Here is an 18794-nt window from a genome sequence, read left to right on the forward strand (position 1 = left end):
CCTATACCACTGGTTATACCTCCTTTGGGCACTGCAGAGCCTTGCCCTTTCCTAGGTTATTAAGTCCTGAGGAGTCAGCCCACCTTCCTGTCCTTCCTTTTCAAAGAACTCATAAGATTCTGATCCTTGAGGCCAGATTTGCTCCAGAGTGAAGATGGGAAGAAGAGATTAAATGTTCAAACAGTACCTTACAAAATGTAATAAAATTTAACATTTATTGAATACTTATTACATGTTCTTTATAGGTATTACCTCACTGAATCCTCATAGAACTCCTAGTGTAGGTAAAACTATTCCCATTTTACAAGGGAATTTGAAGAACCTGAGGCTGAGAGAGTTAAGAGGCCTGCCCAAGGTTCCTTTGCTAGTAAGTAGCAGACCAAAGATTCAAAATGAATCCTGTGCTCTTAACTTATGCAAATGACATGCAAAGTATAAAACATATATGCACACAAAAGAAACATACTGTGAGTCTAAAAATAAAATTGCTTCTATTATGAGATGGTGCAGTGGTATGATGAGGTAGATTTTTGTGTTTCTGTATTTTGTAATCTTATTGTGAGACAGTGTTTAAGGACAAAGACTGCTGTACAGACATTATTACTATGGTAACAAATGTCACAGAAACCTCAAAAACTCCAAATTTTCTAATTACTAAATGGACCCATTTGGCTCTCATTTCTTTTTTTCTTTCTTTTTAAACTGAAGTTTATGTGTATTGGATATTAATCCTTTATTAGTCATATCGGTTGCAAATATTTTCTCCCATTCAGGAAGTTGTCTTTTTGTTTTATTGAAGGTTTCCTTTGCTGTGCAAAAGCTTTAAAGTTTAATTAGATCCCATTTATTTTTTGCTTTTATTTCCTTTACTTTAGGAGAGATAGGTAACTCTCACTTCTTACCCATTTTCATGAATTGCCCACCTACAGAGTTTCTATCAAAGGCCTGACATCAAAGAGGGACTGACACATGAAAGAGAACCTCAGACCTAGAAAGCCTTAAAAATGAACATAAACTCATGTACAAAGGTCAGGATTAAAATCACTTGGAAATCAGATTTCTAAGTTGAAGGTACTAAAATGTCCTAAAGAAAAGCCATCAAGCAGGCAAGCAATCAGGTTAACTGGTATGAATTATTCTCATTAAAGTCTTATGAACCAATGCATTGTTTTGTTGCCCTAATTATTGAGTACATCATGACCAAACTAGGTCACCTTGACAGAAATTTGGAATGCTGGGGAAACACTATGAACTAGCAGTTAAGAAATCTGATTTCTAATGTGGTCTCCATTATTTAGTTATTATGTGGCTTTGATCAAGTTACTTATTCTCTTTTGGCTGTGATTTTCTCAGGTTAAAATGAGAAATGTGGAATCAATTAAGGTCTCTTTCAGCTTGAATATATGTATTTTAAAACATGAAATTGTAACATTACAATATTAAAACTTTGTTAATGACTGTACTTCAGGAAATGTATTTGCATGATCAGAAAGAACCACAAGAGCTTCCCTACAAAGATGCAGGCAAAGGGTATCTGCTGAGTCCTGTTTTGTGGGAGGAGAATATATGTAAATATGTAATTTACCTATGTATTTTGTTAAGAACATTCCTTATAAAGAATTCTGTATCTATATCCCAAAGAATCTTGTAAGAGGTATTGGTACTAGCCAACCTATAAGAAATATTAAATGCAGTCCTTTATTCTAGTTTCTTTATGCTTGAGATTTTTCCATATGAAAAAGTAAATATGAGAGAGATGACAACCAAATGCAATGTGTGATCCTTGATTGGATCCTAGTTTGAACAAACTGAAAAGACAGGTAGAAACAGAAAAGCTATGTGACCTTTGCTAAAATAGGCTCTACTAGGTTCCACTGATTTGGGTAAAACATACTGAAGAAAGGCCTTCCCAGGTGGCGCTAGTAGTAAAGAACTCACTTGCCAGTGCAGGAGACAAGAGACGCAGGTTCAACCTCCGGGTCGGGAAGATCGCCTGGAGGAAGACATGGCAACCCACTCCAGTATTGTTGCCTGGAGAATCCCATGGATAGAGGAGCCTGGAGGTCTACAGTCCATAGGGTCACAAAGAGTCGGACACAACCGAATCAACGTAGCACACACACATATTGTAGAAAGCTGATGAAGCACATGTTATTCCCTCCTTTTATGAATACTCTGTCCCTTTTTTTTTTTTTGCCTAGAAACTTCTAATCTTCCTTCAAGATGAAACTCAAAGGTTGCTACTTCCTTGGTGAACCATTACCCATTCATCCACCTAAAAGAATATGTCACTTTCTCTTATCCCACAATATTCTATTTAATCTACTTTCATATTCCATTATAATCATCTGTGTATCATTTTTCTTCTTTTCCATCTGGCTTACCTTCCTCTCTAAATTATGAGTTATTCAAAAGCAGGTTCCATTTTTAATGCATTTATACATCTGTAGTATAAATGAATACTAGTAATTCAAAATACTGGTAAAATGCTCTCTATAAAATCTAACATACATTCAGTAGAACTATTCAATGTAGAAATAAGAAAGACATAAACCAGAAGAAAAGGCAAAAACTGAAGGCAAACATCTGTTTGGAGACCATTTTACTTAATAAGCTTCCCAGGTGGCTCAGAAGGTAAAAAGTCCACCTGCAACGCAGGAGACGTGGGTTTGATCCCCGGGTGGGGAGGATCCCCTGGAGAAGGGAATGTCTTCCCATTCTTGCCTGGAAGATTCCATGGACAGAGGAGCCTGGTGGGCTACAGTCCATGTGGTTGCAAAGAGTCACACACGATTGAGTGACTAACACTTATACTTTTTTTCACTTTTACTTAATGGGACAGTAGGTAGTTGAAGTAAGGCCTTGATACAAGTAAACTGTGAGACATTTTTCTGCTTCCATTGTCATCTCAGGACCTAACTTCCTCTGCACAGTACATTCTAACTCTACAATCTCCCAAAAAGGGAGGAAAGCAGGTAAAAAAAAATTTACTCAAATTGCAATGTAATGAATCACCTGTTCCAAGATTATTTCAGAGCAAATCTGAAGGAGGACCACTGACAAGCCCAAAATATTTAATATCCTGATGAAATGGCCAATCAATATATGGAGAGGCCATCAATGAACCTCCCTCAAATTAAACCACGTTAGCTATCACCTGTGTCACACTGTACTTAAGCTTACTCCCAAGTGGAAGCTATTTTTACATTTCAGTTCAGTCGCTTAGTCACGTCTGACTCTGAGACCCCATGGACTGCAGTACTACAGGCTTCCCTGTCCATCACCAGCTCCCAGAGTTTACTCACACTCATGTCCATAAAGTTGGTGATGCCATCTAACCATCTCATCCTCTGTCATCCCCTTCTCTTCCTGCGTTCCATCTTTCCCAGCTTCAGAGTCTTTTCTAGTGAGTCAGTTCTTTGCATCCAGTGGCCAAAGTATTGGGGTTTCAGCTTTAACATCAGTCCTTCCAATGAATATTCAGGACTGATTTCCTTTAGGATGGACTGGTTGGATCTCCTTGCAGTCCAAGGGACTCTCAAGAGTCTTCTCCAACACCATAGTTCAAAAGCATCAATTCTTCGGCATTCAGCTTTCTTTAGAGTCCAACTCTCACATCCATACATGACTACTAGAAAAACCATAGCCTTGACTAGACGGACCTTTGTTGGCAAAGTAATGTCTCTGCTTTTGAATATGCTGTCTAGGTTGGTCATAGCTTTTCTTCCAAGGGGCAAGCGTCTTTTAATTTCATGGCTGCAGTCACCATCTGGAGTGATTTTGGACCCCCAAAAAATAAAGTCTGACACTGTTTCCACTGTTTCCCCATCTATTTGCCATGAAGTGATGGGACCAGATGCCATGATCTTAGTTTTCTGAATGTTGAGTTTTAAGCCAACTTTTCACTCTCCTCTTTCACTTTCCTCAAGAGGCTCTTTAGTTCTTCTTTACTTTTTGCCATAAGGGTGGTGTCATCTGCATATCTGAGGTTATTGACATTTCTCCCAGAAGTCTTGATTCCAGCTTGTGCTTCATCCAACCCAGCATTTCTCATGATGTACTCATGATGTATAAGTTAAATAAGCAGGGTGACAATATACAGCCTTGACGTACTCCTTTCCTGATTTGGATCCAGTCTGCTGTGCCATGTCCAGTTCTAACATTTAGCATTTGGCAAAGCCTTCCACTGTGGTGATTGTGCAGCCTCCACCAGATGGTTTTTTCCCATTGTACTCTCCTTGGGCTTTAGCATGCCAGTTCCTGAGGAAATCTGAGTAGGTGAGCTATTTTTGGAAAGTGTGAATATTGCTGGCATGAATGATCCACTCATAGATTTCAAAAGGAATTACCCATTAGGAGAACGGGGCCCTGCCCTAGCATAATATTGGAGAGTCCCTAGATTATTTTAATGTTGGCTTGAAAAATCTTTGCCTCAGGACCGAGAGCCACACCTCAGGAATACTAAAAGAAAACAAAACAAAACAAACAAAAAAAACCCTTGCAAATCCTGGCCCTGTTAAAAAGATACTATATTCCATCTGGGTCTTTGCAGCCAAACCTGTCCTTGAACCTCATCAGCAGCAATGACCCCAGCCTCAGTTGTGAAGGACAACAATCCTGAATACAGATCGGTGGTGTGGGAGACTGGAAAAGGTGTTTTGTTTATCCACTCCCCTCCTTCCTGACACCCGATACTCAGAAACCATGCAGTGTGCATACTGAGGTAACTCTGTTGTCCTATTGCAAAACCTAAAAGCTTCTCAAGAAATAGTAATACCATAAGTTTGCAGGAGGCCAGTTGTTACTATATGCATAGTGGTTAAAGAATGCTGGCTATGATGTCCAAAGGTTAAATTTACATTCCAGCTCACATGTTTTCAGATTATGCAACTTGTACAAGTATTTACCCTTTCTCTGCCTCAGTTTTCTCATCTATGCAAGAAAGAGAACATCACCTTCCTGAAAGAATCTATACATTTAAATGAGATAATCCACTTAAAGTGGCTGGCACACAGTACATACCCAATAGGTGTCTGTTATAACTCTTGATATTTGATTGTTCATAAGAACTTCAGTAGCGCAATGCTGAGCCAGATTCATGGTCCACTCAGTCTGGCATTTGTCTCTGATGATGGCAGCAAAAGGCATTTGGGGAGAGAGGTGAATGCTCTTTCTTGTTATTAAATGAATAGGCATTATTTGAAAATATCCCTAATTTTTTTGACTAAGAATAAAATGGGCTTCCCTGGTGGCTCAGACAGTAAAGAATTGGCCTGCAATGCAGGAGACCTGGGTTCAATCCCTGGGTCGGGAAGATCCCCCTAGATAAGGGAATGGCAACCCACTCCAGTATTCTTGCCTGGGAAATCCCATGGACAGAGGATCCTGGTGGGCTACAGTCCATGGGGTCACAAAAGAGTCAGACACAACTGAGTGATTAACACTTTCACTACACTAATAATAATATATCATTTATGAATAAGTCTGCATCATTTTTGACCATATTTATATTTGCAACTGGTACCAATTTCTCTTATATTAAAGCACTACTTTGAAAATTCAGGGAGAGGGGAAAACCCTTCTTATTTTCCATTATTTTGTGAATAATCCTATATTTACCTTACCCCTTAGTCTTGATTTCATAGTCTTCACTCAGATTTCTTTTACCAGTTTTTAATTTCAGAGAAAAAAAGGAACCCTAAGCTTTTAGCAGTTGATTATCAAGTTTCTGATTTATTCAGTTCAACTCCTCATAGATATTTTGAGTTCCTGATACAAAGCACAAAGTTGAAACATAAAACATAAGATTAGAGTTTCTATTTTCAAAAGAGTTTAGAGTCTTCTGGAGATCGAGTCAATGAAAACTTTTTAAAAAATGATCCGCTAGGTACTAAGGCAGCTTTAGCCTAGAGATTAAGAGCCCTGACTCTGGAGCCAGATGACTCGGGTTCAAGTTCTGGTTCTGTCACTTGGTGGATAACCGTGGGCAGACTGCTTTCAATCCTTCTATTTCAGGTTCCTTATCTGTAAAACTGAGGTAACAGTATCATCTGGGGGTTGTTTTAAGGATAAAGAAGTTTCACATCAAGCACTCAGAACAGCAGATGGGTAGCACATAGTAAGCACTCAATAAAATGTCAGCAATTTGAGGCAGGCATTAGAGCTGTTCACAAATATTCCTATCCTCTCTTCCAGACATGTGGAACACACACATGTAGGGTCATATTTTCCTACCCCCTTTTATGTTAAGCATGGCCATGTTCCTGACTCTGGTTAATGAAATGTGAAAAGTAGGGACATGCCCCTGGGTATAAGATGAAAACCCAGGGCATAATTTGCAGAAGTAATCCCCCCTGCCCTGGTGATCAAGCAAGCATGTGGTAAAAGGGAACTTCTGATGCTAAAATGGGTAACTGAGTATCACATACCTTGTGAGTAAAATGAACAGTCCTTGCTAATCCACCATGGACAGGTAGCTAAGACTAGACTCTGTGCTGTGTGAAAGTACTCAGGCTTTGAGGTGATTTCTTAATGCAGCTTTAGCTGAACGATTCTGACCAGTCACTAGGGTCAGAGCAGTGAATCAGGCTGACAAACTGCTGGTCCTCTTAGAGTTTCTCAAGACTTCAACACAATATCCAAAATATTTTATGCAAACAAACTCTTAAGAAGCAGCCAAAATGACTGATAAGAGTTTACCATTTTTTTCCACCTCCCACAGTGAGAGCTTTGAAATGTAACAAGTGAGTCAAAATACAGGGGGGAAAAAAAGTTCAAGATGAAAAGAAGTATCCATAACATGGTCTTACCTTCTATAACTCTTTACTACCTCTCAACATGCATGATAAACAACACAGGGATCATCTCATGCAAACACACAAAAAACATGAAGAAAGCTGAACTTGAGGAGCAGGAGACCTATGAGAATTTAGTCCGACTCTGCCACTAACTGACTGTGTAACTCTGGTCAGTACGATGAGCTGCCAACCTCCCAAGTCTCTCGGTATCTGGAAATAAGGAAATATGATCTCCCTTTCTAAGAAGTGAACTGTATGATGTACCCGAGCATCCATTTATTCACTTATTCATTCTTCCAATTTACAAATAGTTATTGACTATCTGCTATGTGTCAGAGAATATAACGTACAGTGATACAGGGATGAACAAGACCGACAGGGTCCTGCTCTCATGGAGCTTACATTTACTGTGTGGCATTTGTTATTGTTGTTGTTTAGTCACCAAGTCATGTCCATCTCTTTTGTGATCTCATGGACTGTAGCCCTCCAGGCTCCTCTGTCTGTGAGATTTCCCAGGCAAGAACACAGGTTGCCATTTCCTTCTCCAGGATATCTTTCCAACCCAGGGATCAAACCTGCGTCTACTGCTTGACAGGCAGATTCTTTACCACTGAGCCCACTGTGGGACACAGGTAAAAATAAATCATCGAACACGTTAATCTCATAGTGCAAATAGTGGTAAGTGCTTTGCAACACTTTAGACTGGGTGGACCCAGAAGACATCCCAAGGAATCAACCCTCTGAAGGTGTGAGGGAAAGTGTTCCAGGTAGTTCATAGTTAAATACATTTTAGCAGACAAGTGACAGGGTCCAGAACACACTACTCCAAAATATGGTTGGCACCTTAGCATACTGAATGTTCTGAGCGGAAGGCATTCAAGAAAATGCAGATGCAGAAAAGTCTTTCTGATCCCCAGCCCTCCTCCCTGAATCGGGTCATAAGGCCCTCATGAGAGAGAGTCTCTCTATACCCAGAAGAAAGGAACAACCTTATCTCTAAGACAGGGATGCTAAGATGAATCCAAATAAGCAGGCCTCGCTAAAATGTCCCCAGTTTATGACCCTTAGCTTTTTCAACTTTTTTGAACTATCACATTTTTCTATGACTCTCCATTCTTCATCAAACCTAGTGTTAAACACCCAGAGGTTTTTGCTTTGTTTTTTAAGATTTTTCTTTAATTGATGTGGGACCATTTTTTAAAGTCTTTATTGAATTTGTTACAATATTATTTATTTTATGTTTTGGTTTTGTGGCCATGAGGCATGTGGGATCTTAGTTCTCCAACCAGAGATTGAACCTGCATCCCCTGTATTGGAAGGCAAAGTTCTAACCACTGGACCACCAGGGAAGCCCCCCCACACAGGTGTAACTGTTTCTTCTTTGGAATTTCATTTCCTTCTACAGTCTCCCTTATCATATAAAATTTATGTTAAACAAGTTTGTACAGTTTTCTCCTGTTCATCTATTTTTTTTTTTTTTCAGTTTAATTTTCAGACCTAATCAGGATCCCTAGAAGGGTTGAGGAAAACCTTTTCCTCTTCTACACAAATCAAGAGGATAGACTAATATGTAGGATATGGGGAATGAAAGAAAGAACTAAAGCTAATGGAAGATGATGTTACTTCCTAAAATGGGAAAAGTTAAGAGAGAAACAGGTTTGGGGGTGGAGCTCAGGAATTCTGTTCAACAAATTAAACTCTGCAAACCCAGTGGGCAAGTTTTCAAAAAGAACAAGTGAGATTTTAAAACACCTAATACATAAGCAATGCTCAAAAACCAGTTCTTTTTTTTCCCCCAAATTTACTAATCTCCCAAAGAGATATGAGTCTTACAGATCCATGAACCTAAGTTGACTTAATGTATGTGGATAAAGGTTATTAATAATAATGAAACATGTATATAGCTCCTACCATGTGCCAAGAACTATTTTATTTATTTTTTAAACACATTTTTTTAGTGACTTATGTATTTGGCTACACCAGGTCTTAATTGTGGCATGTGGGATGTCATTCCCTGACCAGGGTTCGAACTCGGGCCACCTGTGTTGGGAGCATGGCGTCTTAGCCACTGGACCGCCAGGGAAATTCCCCAAGTATTATTTTAAGTGTTTCATTTATTAATGAGGTTAATCCTTCCAACAGCTCTATAAAGATGATGCTATCATCTCCATTTTACAGATGAAGAAATGGAGAGATAAAGTAGAGGCTGAATACCTTGACCAAATCCACACAGGTAGAAAGCAAAAGATGAATAAAAATGTACTACTAAATACTCCAGTGTATACTGCAAATAATAAATTGAGAAATGAAGAGACAGATTATGTTGAATATTTAACAAATAGTTATTGGCCATGTCACATGTATCAATCAGGCAGTGTTCCCGGAACCATTGGAAATCACTGTTCAGGATAGTTGGTTCTCATGCTTGAAAAATGTATCTAATCTTAGAAGTGCTTAAAGAACAGTCTGGTGATACACACAATAAAAGCAGAACTCTAGAGCTTTCAAAAGTAATTTTAAAGAAAATATCAGCCTTTCACAAAAGCTCTGCCTAAGCAACCTTGGAAACCCATTGTTTGAGGAGATGAACCACATCAAACACCCAGAGTGGTGATCATTAGTAACGTGTAGAAATATTGAACCACTGTGTTGTGCACCCGGAACTAACACAGTGTTATAGGTCAATTATAGTTCAGCTTTTAAAAGAATTAGTTTTTAAAAATAAATGATAAAAACTTACATAAAATTATTTAAATAAATCTGACATTAATTTGTTTTGGAAAAAAATCCCCTACTGAGACCTCTAAGTGCACATAAAACTTGTCTTTGCTAGAATGGAAATCTCACTTCTGTGTTTTGTTGCTGTTCTTTTCATTTTTTTTCCCTCCCTTAGGGGAGAGAATAGAATTTTATCTGTATATTTGCACATTTTTTTTTGTGAAATGTAACTAGAACAGGAGACATGAACTAAATGGAGAGATCTGGCCAGCTGGGGAACAAGAAGGGTGGGGGCCCAGAGGCGTAAAGGATTGGCTTGCTTAGGGGCTTTATTGACAGTGAAAACAAAGGCTACTGGGAACCTGAGCCAACTGAAAGTTAAATAACAAGAGACAAATTTGCACAGTAAAATGAGAAGACCTTTGAGAACAGAAAAGGATTCTAAAGAGGTAGCCTTAAAGAAAGACACCACCCTAGTAGAAAAGGAGATTAAAAGTTGATCTTTCAAGAAAGGAGGAACCAGTTCTAAAAAACAAAGCTGCCTGGCACTCTAACAATGTAATCCACTGTAACAGACAACTATATATATGAGGGGACAATACAGTTGACGTAACACAGAAATCAGGAAAATTCTCCATGTGGTATTAAGGACAGACATAGTGTTCACAGAGGGATGACAAGCCAAATACACCTGTGGATACTGATACTAGATAAAGCAATGTGGGGACACTAATTTTTCACATACCCTATGAAGCTTAGTACAAGCCGTCATCATTGTCCTTTAGTTGCTAAGTCATGTCCAACTCTTGGTGACCAATGGGCTGCAGCATACCAGGTCCTCTGTCCTCCACTATCTCCCAGAATTTGCTCAAATTCATGTCCATTGAGTTGGTGATGCCATCCAACTAACTCATCCTCTGTTGCCCGCTTCTCCCCCTGCCCTCAGTCTTTCCCAGAATCAGGGTCTTTTCTAGTGAGTCACCTCTTCCCATCAGGTAGCCAAAGTATTGGAGCTCCAGTTTCAGCATCAGTCATTCCAACGAACATTCAGGGTTGATTTCCTTTAAGATTGATTGGTTTGATCTCCTTGCTATCCAAGGGACTCTCAGGAGTCTTCTCTAGCACCACAGTTTGAAAGCATCAATTCTTCAGTGCTCAACCTTCTTTTGGAGAAGGCAATGGCACCCCACTCCCGTACTCTTGCCTGGAAAATCCCACGGGCGGAGGAGCCTGGTAGGCTGCAGTCCATGGGGTCGTGAAGAGTCAGACATGACTGAGCGACTTCACTTTCACTTTTCAGTTTCATGCACTGGAGAAGGAAATGGCAACCCACTCCAGCGTTCTTTCCTGGAGAATCCCAGGGACAGGGGAGCCTGGTGGGCTGCTGTCTATGGGGTCGCACAGAGTCGGACACAACTGAAGCGACTTAGCAGCAGCAGCAACCTTTTTTATGGTCCAACTCTTACATCTGTACATGACTACTGGAAACACCATAGCTTTGACTTATACAGACTTTTGTCAGCAAAGTGATGTCTCTGCTTTTAATACACTGTCTAGATTTGTCATTAGCTTTCCTTCCAAGGAGCAAGTATCTTTTAATTTCATGGCTGCAGTCACCATCCACAGTGATTTTGCAGCCCAAGAAAATAAAATCTGTCACTGCTTCCACTTTTTCCCCTTCTATGTGGCATGAAGTGATAGGACCAGATACCATGATCTTCATTTTTTGAATGTTGAGTTTCAAGCCAACTTTTTCCCTCTCTTCTTTCATGCTCATTAAAGGCTCTTTAGTTCCTCTTCAGTTCAGTTCAGTTCAGTTCAGTCACTCAGTCGTGTCCGACTCTTTGCAACCCCATGAATCGAAGCACACCAGGCCTCCCTGTCCATCACCAACTCCCAGAGTGCACCCAGACTCACGTCCATCGAGTCAGTGATGCCATCCAGCCATCTCATCCTCTGTCGTCCCCTTCTCCTCCTGCCCCCAATGCCTCCCAGCATCAGAGTCTTTTCCAATGAGTCAACTCTTCGCCTGAGGTGGCCAAAGTACTGGAGTTTCAGCTTTAGCATCAGTCCTTCCAAAGAAACCCAGGACTGATCTCCTTTAGAATGGACCGGTTGGATCTCCTTGCAGTCCAAGGGACTCTCAAGAGGCTTCTCCAACACCACAGTTCAAAAGCATCAATTCTTCAGCACTCAGTTTTCTTCACAGTCCAACTCTCACATCCATACATGACCACAGGAAAAACCATAGCCTTGATGAGACAGACCTTTGTTGGCAAAGTAATGTCTCTGCTTTTGAATATGCTATCTAGTTTGGTCATAACTTTCCTTCCAAGGAGTAAGCATCTTTTAATTTCATGGCTGCACTCACCATCTGCAGTGATTTTGGAGCCCCCAAAAATAAAGTCTGACACTGTTTCCCCATCTATTTCCCATGAAGTGATGGGACTGGATGCCATGATCTTCGTTTTCTGAATGTTGAGCTTTAAGCCAACTTTTTCACTCTCCACTTTCACTTTCATCAAGAGGCTTTTTAGTTCCTCTTCACTTTCTGCTATTATAGTGGTATCATCTGCATATCTGAGGTTGTTAATATTTCTCCCAGCAATCTTGATTCCAGCTTGTGATTCATCCAGCCCAGTATTTCATATGATGTACTCCCCTGGTAGCTCAGTGGTGGTAAAGAATCCACCTGAAATGCAGGAGACACAGGTAGACGCAGGTTTGATCACTGGGTTGGGAAAATCCCCTGGAGAAGGAAACGGTGACCCACTCCAGTATTATTGCTGGGAAAATTCCATGGACAGAGGACTTTGGGGGCTACGGTCTGTAGGGTCAAAAAATAGTCAGATATGACTGAGCACATACACACACACACTCTCTCTCTCTCTTTGCATTTAAGTTAAATAAACAGGGTGACAATATACAGCCTTGTCCTACTCCTTTCCCAATTTTGAACCAGTCAGTTATTCTGCATCTGGTTCTAACTGTTGCTTCTTGACCCACATACAGGTTTCTCAGGAGACAGATAAAGTGGTCTGGTACTCCCATCTCTAAGAATTTTCCACAGTTTGTTGTGATCCACACAGTCAAAGGCTTTAGTGTAGTCAATGAAGCAGAAGTAGATGTTTTTCTGAAATTTCTTTGCTTTCTTCATGATCCAACAAATATTGGCAATTTGATCTCTGGTTCCTCTGGTTTTTCTAAACCCAGCCTGTACATCTGGAAGTTCTCTATTCACATGCTGTTGAAGCCTAGCTTGAAGGACTTTGAGGATAACCTTGCTAGCATGTGAAATGAGGGCAATTGTACAGTGGTTTGAACATTCTTTATCATTGCCTTTCTTTGGGATTGGAATGAAAACTGACCTTTTCCAGTCCTGTGGCCATTGCCAAGTTTTCCAAATATGTTGTCATACTGAGTGCAGAACAATGCAAAGAAATAGAGGAAACAATAGAATGGAAAAGACTAGAGATTTCTTTCTAGTAGTCATGAATGGATGTGAGAGTTGGACTGTAAAGAAAGCTGAGCACTGAAGAATTGATGCTTTTGAACTGTGGTGTTGGAGAAGACTCTTGAGAGTCCCTTGGACTGCAAGGAGATCCAACCAGTCCATCCTAAAGGAGATCAGTCCTGAATATTCATTGGAAGGACTGATGCTGAAGCTGAAACTCCAATAGTTTGGCCACCTGATGTGAAGAAGTGACTCATCTGAAAAGACCCTGATGCTGGGAAAGATTGAAGGCGGGATTAGAAGGGGACAACAAAGGATGAGACGGTTGGATGGCATCACCGACTCAATGGACATGAGTTTGAGCAAGCTCCAGGAGTTGGCGATGGACAGCAAGACCTGATGTGCTGCAGTCCATGGGGTCCCAAGGAGTCAGTGACTGAGCGACTGAACTGAACTGAGAGATCTCTTCAAGAAAACTGGAGATATCAAGGGAACATTTCATGCAAGGATTAGCACAATAAAGGACAGAAACTGTAAGGACCTTACAGAAGCAGAAGAGATTAAGAAGTGTCAAGAATACACGGAAGAACTATACAAGAAAGGTCTTAATGACACAGATAACCACCATGGTCATTGAGATGGTCAGTGGTCATATTTGGAAAACTCAGTGATCATTCACTTAGGGCCAGACATCCTAGAGTGTGAAGTCAAGTGAGCTTTAGGAAGCATTACTACAAACAAAGCTAGTGGAGGTGATGGAATTCCAGCTGAGCTATTAAAAAAATCCTTAAAATGATGCTCTTAAAATGCTGCACTCAGTAGGTCAGCAAATTTAGTACAAGCCACTGAACTATAATAATAACTATAATAAAAACTCAGCAAAAGAGATTGTCAAGGCATTTGTGCCTGGCATGACTGTACTTATTACTCACTGAAATAATATTTTTTAAACAATTACCCATTTTAAAACATTATAAGAGAAAACACTTCTCTATTGATTTCCTATTGTTATTTAACACATTTTCATAAACTTGGTGGTATTAAATAACACAAACTTATTTTCAGAATGGTTCTGGGGTCAGAAGTCTGAAATGGGTCTCACTGATCTAAAATGGGTATCAGCAAGACTGCATTCTTTCTGGAGGCTCTAGGGAAAAACATGTTTCTGTGCCTTTATCAGCTTTTAGAGGCTGTCCACATTCCTTGGTTTGTGGCCCCCTTCCAACTTCAAAACCAGTCTTTCTTATAATGCATCACTCTGCTGCTGACTCTTCTTCTGCTTCCCTTTTCCAATTTTAAGGGTGTAGTGATTACATTTACCTTATGCATATAATCCAAGATAATCTCCCAATTTTAAGGTCAGCTGGTTATCATATGTGTGCAGTTGCTCAATTGTGTCCAACTCATTGTGACCCCATGAACTGTAACCTGTCAGGGTCCTCTGTTCATAGAAGTTTCCAGGCAAGAATATAAAGTTGCCAGTTCCTTTTCCAGGGGATCTTCCCGACTCAGGGATCGAACCCACGTCTCCATCTCCTGTACTGGCAGGCAGATTCTTTACCACTGCATCACCTGGGAAGCTCGGCAACTGTAATTCCCCTTTGTTGTATAATATAATAGAGGAAGTAATATAAAATAGAAACAGGTTCTGGAGATGTCTTTGGGGAGCCATTATTCTGCCTTTCACAGCTTTAACCAAAGTTAAACTATATTGTGTAAGATGGACATTCATTGTACCGACAGGGACTTCCCTGGTGGTCCAGTGGTTAAGAACCTGCCTTTCACTGCAGGGGATGTGGGTTCAATCCCTGGTCAGCAAACTAAGATCCCACATGTTGTGGGGTAACAGCCTGCATGCCTCAACAGCAGAGCCCTCATGCTCTGGAGCCCGCACCTCGAAACTTGAACAGTCCCACATGCCACAACAAAGACCCAACATAGCCACACACACACACAAAAAATTCTATCAACAATGCTGAAATCTTGAGACTTGTTCAGTACCTTTATAGACATTACACACTCTCCTATATGCCAGAAAGGCAAACTTGGTACATCAAGCATGATCAGGTATGCCTTTCTGTAGTATTCTTGGCTGGGGAGACCTAGGGAGCTTTACTGTACTTTGCAGATTCTAACAGCTTAAAAAGAAAGCTATATGACACCTATTGACATATGTATACTGTCTCTTTAGGGAGAGAGTAACAATATCCTAAAATCATTACTCCCAAAGAATACATGTTTACACTGCAGACACTAGAAAAAAAGTTGACCATTTAATGTTTTCTAAAACATTTGGTCAGAAATTTAAATCTTTTAAAATTTTAGTTCAAGAGAATGCAAATAGTAGCAGTGAGGAAAAGGTAGTTTTACTTCCAACTTTTGCTCAGATTAAGGCAGGAGATAGATAAGCCCCAGGCTGAACAGCTGGAGTTCATCCCCTATGGACAGATACTCCAAAATAGCAGAATGAAAGAGAAGTTAAGCCCTGCCCAGATTAAAGAGACCACATATTTATCACTCTTGAGGATAAGGAGACCTTCTTGACTATATATGTGCAGAAAGGCTTCTTAGAGGTCTAAAGGGAGGGGGCACCACCCCATATCACATATAAAGTGATATCAACCTATGGATCGGCCTCTTTGCTAGAATCCATCTTGGCTAAGGGATGCATGCACACACATGGAAAGACCTTGATGCATACCAAATATGGACTCAACCAGGCAAAGCAAGATGATTGGCCAGAGGAAACCTGGAAGAAATGCCCCATTAAAATGATTCAAACTACCACAAGGGCGCAACTCTCTGAGGCCACCTGTGTGTCTATCCACAGTACCCTTTTTCTCCTAATAAATGCTTTACTTGTTTCACTACTTTCTGTCCCTATGTGGAAATTCATTTCTACACAGCTGACAGGCAAGGGCCTTGTCACTGACCACTGGTCCCTGATGTTCTAGTCGAGGATTCAGTGCTGTCACTTCGGTGGCTGACTTCAATCTCTGGCCAGGAATCCTGCTTCAATCCCCTGCAGGCTGAGGCCACCTGAGATCAAAAATGAAGCAAAGAAATCAGCATAGCGCTATCAGCCCACGGAGGTATTTTAAGTAGAAAAAGCTTTCACTTTTTTCATTTGATTTCATTATTTTCTTACAGACATGTTCCAAAGAAGCTATGATTTTCTTGACCCCATCAAGGCTTGCTAGCTTCTCCCCTGGGAGACACAGAGAGTCAAGCAAGGGAAAGAAACAGGAGGCTAGACACCTGTCCCCAGTGGAAAAAGGAAGAACACACCTGGTGAGCGACTCAGACAAAGGGAGCCAAGGGGGGAAAAACAGTAATTGGAGAGGAGACTGCTTCCAAGCTGTTGCTGGTTTATAAGGTAAATCTATTGCTGGATGAAAGGGATACAGTAGCAGCAACTAAAAACTGAGACAGACTGTATCTCCTTCAAGGCTCCTGCTCTAATGACACTCCTTCCAGGAAGTTTTCCCAGCATGGCCTGAGCCTGGATTGGATGAAATACCTGCCAGAGATTGCCATGCGTCCCATACAAATCTTATCAATGCATGCACTTACTCATTCATTCACTTACTCATATTGAGTACCTAACATAGTCTAAGCCCTAAAGATTAAAAATAAACACGGCATATTCGCACTTCTCACATGGCATTTATTTGCATTGGTTTTGGTTTTCTGTCCTTCCCACAGAATCTTCTAGGAAGGCCCCCTGTTTTAGTTTCTCATCCTCAGAGTCTAGCACAGTGCTTGGCCTACTGTGGGTGCTTAATTAACGAAGAAACGACCTTAAAGCGTACTTCTGGTAGGAGGCTATGTTCTCAAATCTGTCGTCCTATTTGAGGGGACAGGGAAGACCGGTACACAAAATAAGAATGGTAAAAGCATCTTTATTCGGAATGCATACAGCAATCCAGTTTTCCTATGTGGCTACTAGTAGAAAAGTATATGTTAAAGAGAACAAGAGTCCCGGGCGGGGTGGGGAAGCTCCTCCTCCTCCTCCTTCCCGCGTGTAACAGGGATTGGGGGGCCCAAGAAAGGGGTTCTCGCGAGCCCGTCTGCGCGCCTCACCAGGTCAATGGCTACGATGTCCCGCAGCGCCACGACTCGTCGGATGGACTTGGGCGGGTTCTCGGTCAGGTAGATGAGCCGGTCAGTGAGCACCACGTACTTTAAGGTGTGTTTCTCCGAGTCAGATACCACGATGCACTGCTCATAGGCGCGGACGGCGTCGTAGACCTCGGGCGGCAGATGCCTCCGCAGGAAGGCGTCCAGGCGGCTATTCTTGCGCACTGGGAAGCCGCAGCGCGCGGGGCTGGCCATGCAGGGCGCCCGCGGCCCCGCCGAGTGCCGGGGTCGGCGGGGGCCTCTGTCCGACCCCGCCTCCGCGCCGCCCGCGGTGGAACCCGCGAGCGCCACAAAGCCGCCAAACCGCGCGGCCGCCTCCCGGGGCGCTGGTGGCCGGGCCCCAGGCTTCGGAGCTCCCGCGTCTGGCCCCCTGGACCAGCACCCGCCTCCCCGCCCCCAACACACCAACACACACACACACACACACACACACACACCCCCCACACACACCCACCCCGCGTCTGGCCCCGCCCCCCAATCCTGGTCTCAGTCCCCGACAACAATGGGCGGGGCGAGACTCTGGTCCTTCTGGGCTCGCTGCCAAGCATCCTGGGGCCCTCTGCTCACCCCGGCCCCTTACCTTCCCCTAGCCTAGCTGTTGCGGAGCAAGCATCAAGGCCACGGGTTTGGTCTGGTTTTCTATTACAAACTTGAACAAGATGAAATTTACCGATTTATTTTTAAATAAAACAATCCTAGAGCTCTATTAAGATCAACCACCCAGATTTAGCACTTGATTATAAGATTGCTTGGCATAGCTCTCTAATTTTTCACGAGTAGAGACTTAGCTCTTTCTGCAGCTACATAAAAGCTCTCTGAAAAAAGAGCCTGTTATAAATTGTTTTTCGCACACCCAAGTCTACCTAATGGATATGCGTCTGTTCCCAGTGCCCACGACAACGCCCGGTAAGCAGTCGGAGCTCAATCTGTGTAGGATGAATGAACAGGTGAAGCCTGCGTATCTAAAATATTGAGACTTAGAGGCCGAGAAATGCTAAACATGCAGCCTTGAGGCTTCAGAGTAGTAACAAGTACTATTTACTTTTTACAGACCAGGAATCAGTCCAGTCCAGTCGCTCAGTCGTGTCCAACTGTTTGCAACCCCATGAATCGCAGCACACCAAGCCTCCCTGTCCATCACCAACTCCCAGAGTTCACTCAAACACGTCCATCTAGTCGGTGATGCCATTCAGCCATCTCATCCTCTATCGTCCCCTTCTCCTCCTGCCCCAATCCCTCCCAGCATCAGAGTCTTTTCCAGTGAGTCAACTCTTCGCATGAGGTGGCCAAAGTATTGGAGTTTCAGCTGTAGCATCAGTCCTTCCAAAGAATACCCAGGACTGATCTCCTTTAGGATGGACTGGTTGGATCTCCTTGAAGTCCAAGGGACTCTCAAGAGGCTTCTCCAACACCACAGTAAAAAAACATCAATTCTTCAGCACTCAGCTTTCTTCACAGTCCAACTCTCACATCCATACATGACTACTGGAAACACCATAGTCTTGACTAGACGGACCTTTGTTGGTAAAGTAATGTCTCTGCTTTTGAATATGCTATCTAGGTTGGTCATAACTTTCCTTCCAAGGAGTAAGCATCTTTTAATTTCATGGCTGCACTCATCATCTGCAGTGATTTTGGAGCCCCAAAAAATAAAGTCTGACACTGTTTCCACTGTTTCCCCATCT

The 18794-nt window shown here is 41.9% G+C and overlaps 2 protein-coding genes across 2 annotated transcripts in view; one reads left to right on the forward strand and one right to left on the reverse strand.

Moving 5' to 3' along the window:
- Window positions 1-17593, reverse strand: part of C4H12orf56 (chromosome 4 C12orf56 homolog) — a 77270-nt gene extending 59677 nt beyond the window's left edge. Inside the window, exon 1 of the mRNA XM_006073568.4 lies at window positions 17053-17593. Coding sequence (XP_006073630.4) covers window positions 17053-17304 — 252 coding nt within the window. The 5' untranslated portion in view covers window positions 17305-17593. The remainder of the gene's footprint in view (window positions 1-17052) is intronic.
- The window catches only part of XPOT (exportin for tRNA), a 57021-nt gene continuing 54357 nt past the window's right edge, over window positions 16131-18794 (forward strand). The window contains exon 1 of the mRNA XM_006073571.4: window positions 16131-16260. The gene's annotated coding sequence lies outside the window, so the exon portion shown is untranslated. The remainder of the gene's footprint in view (window positions 16261-18794) is intronic.

Source organism: Bubalus bubalis, chromosome 4 (assembly GCF_019923935.1).
Source record: "Bubalus bubalis isolate 160015118507 breed Murrah chromosome 4, NDDB_SH_1, whole genome shotgun sequence".
Classification (NCBI taxonomy): Eukaryota; Metazoa; Chordata; class Mammalia; order Artiodactyla; family Bovidae; genus Bubalus; species Bubalus bubalis.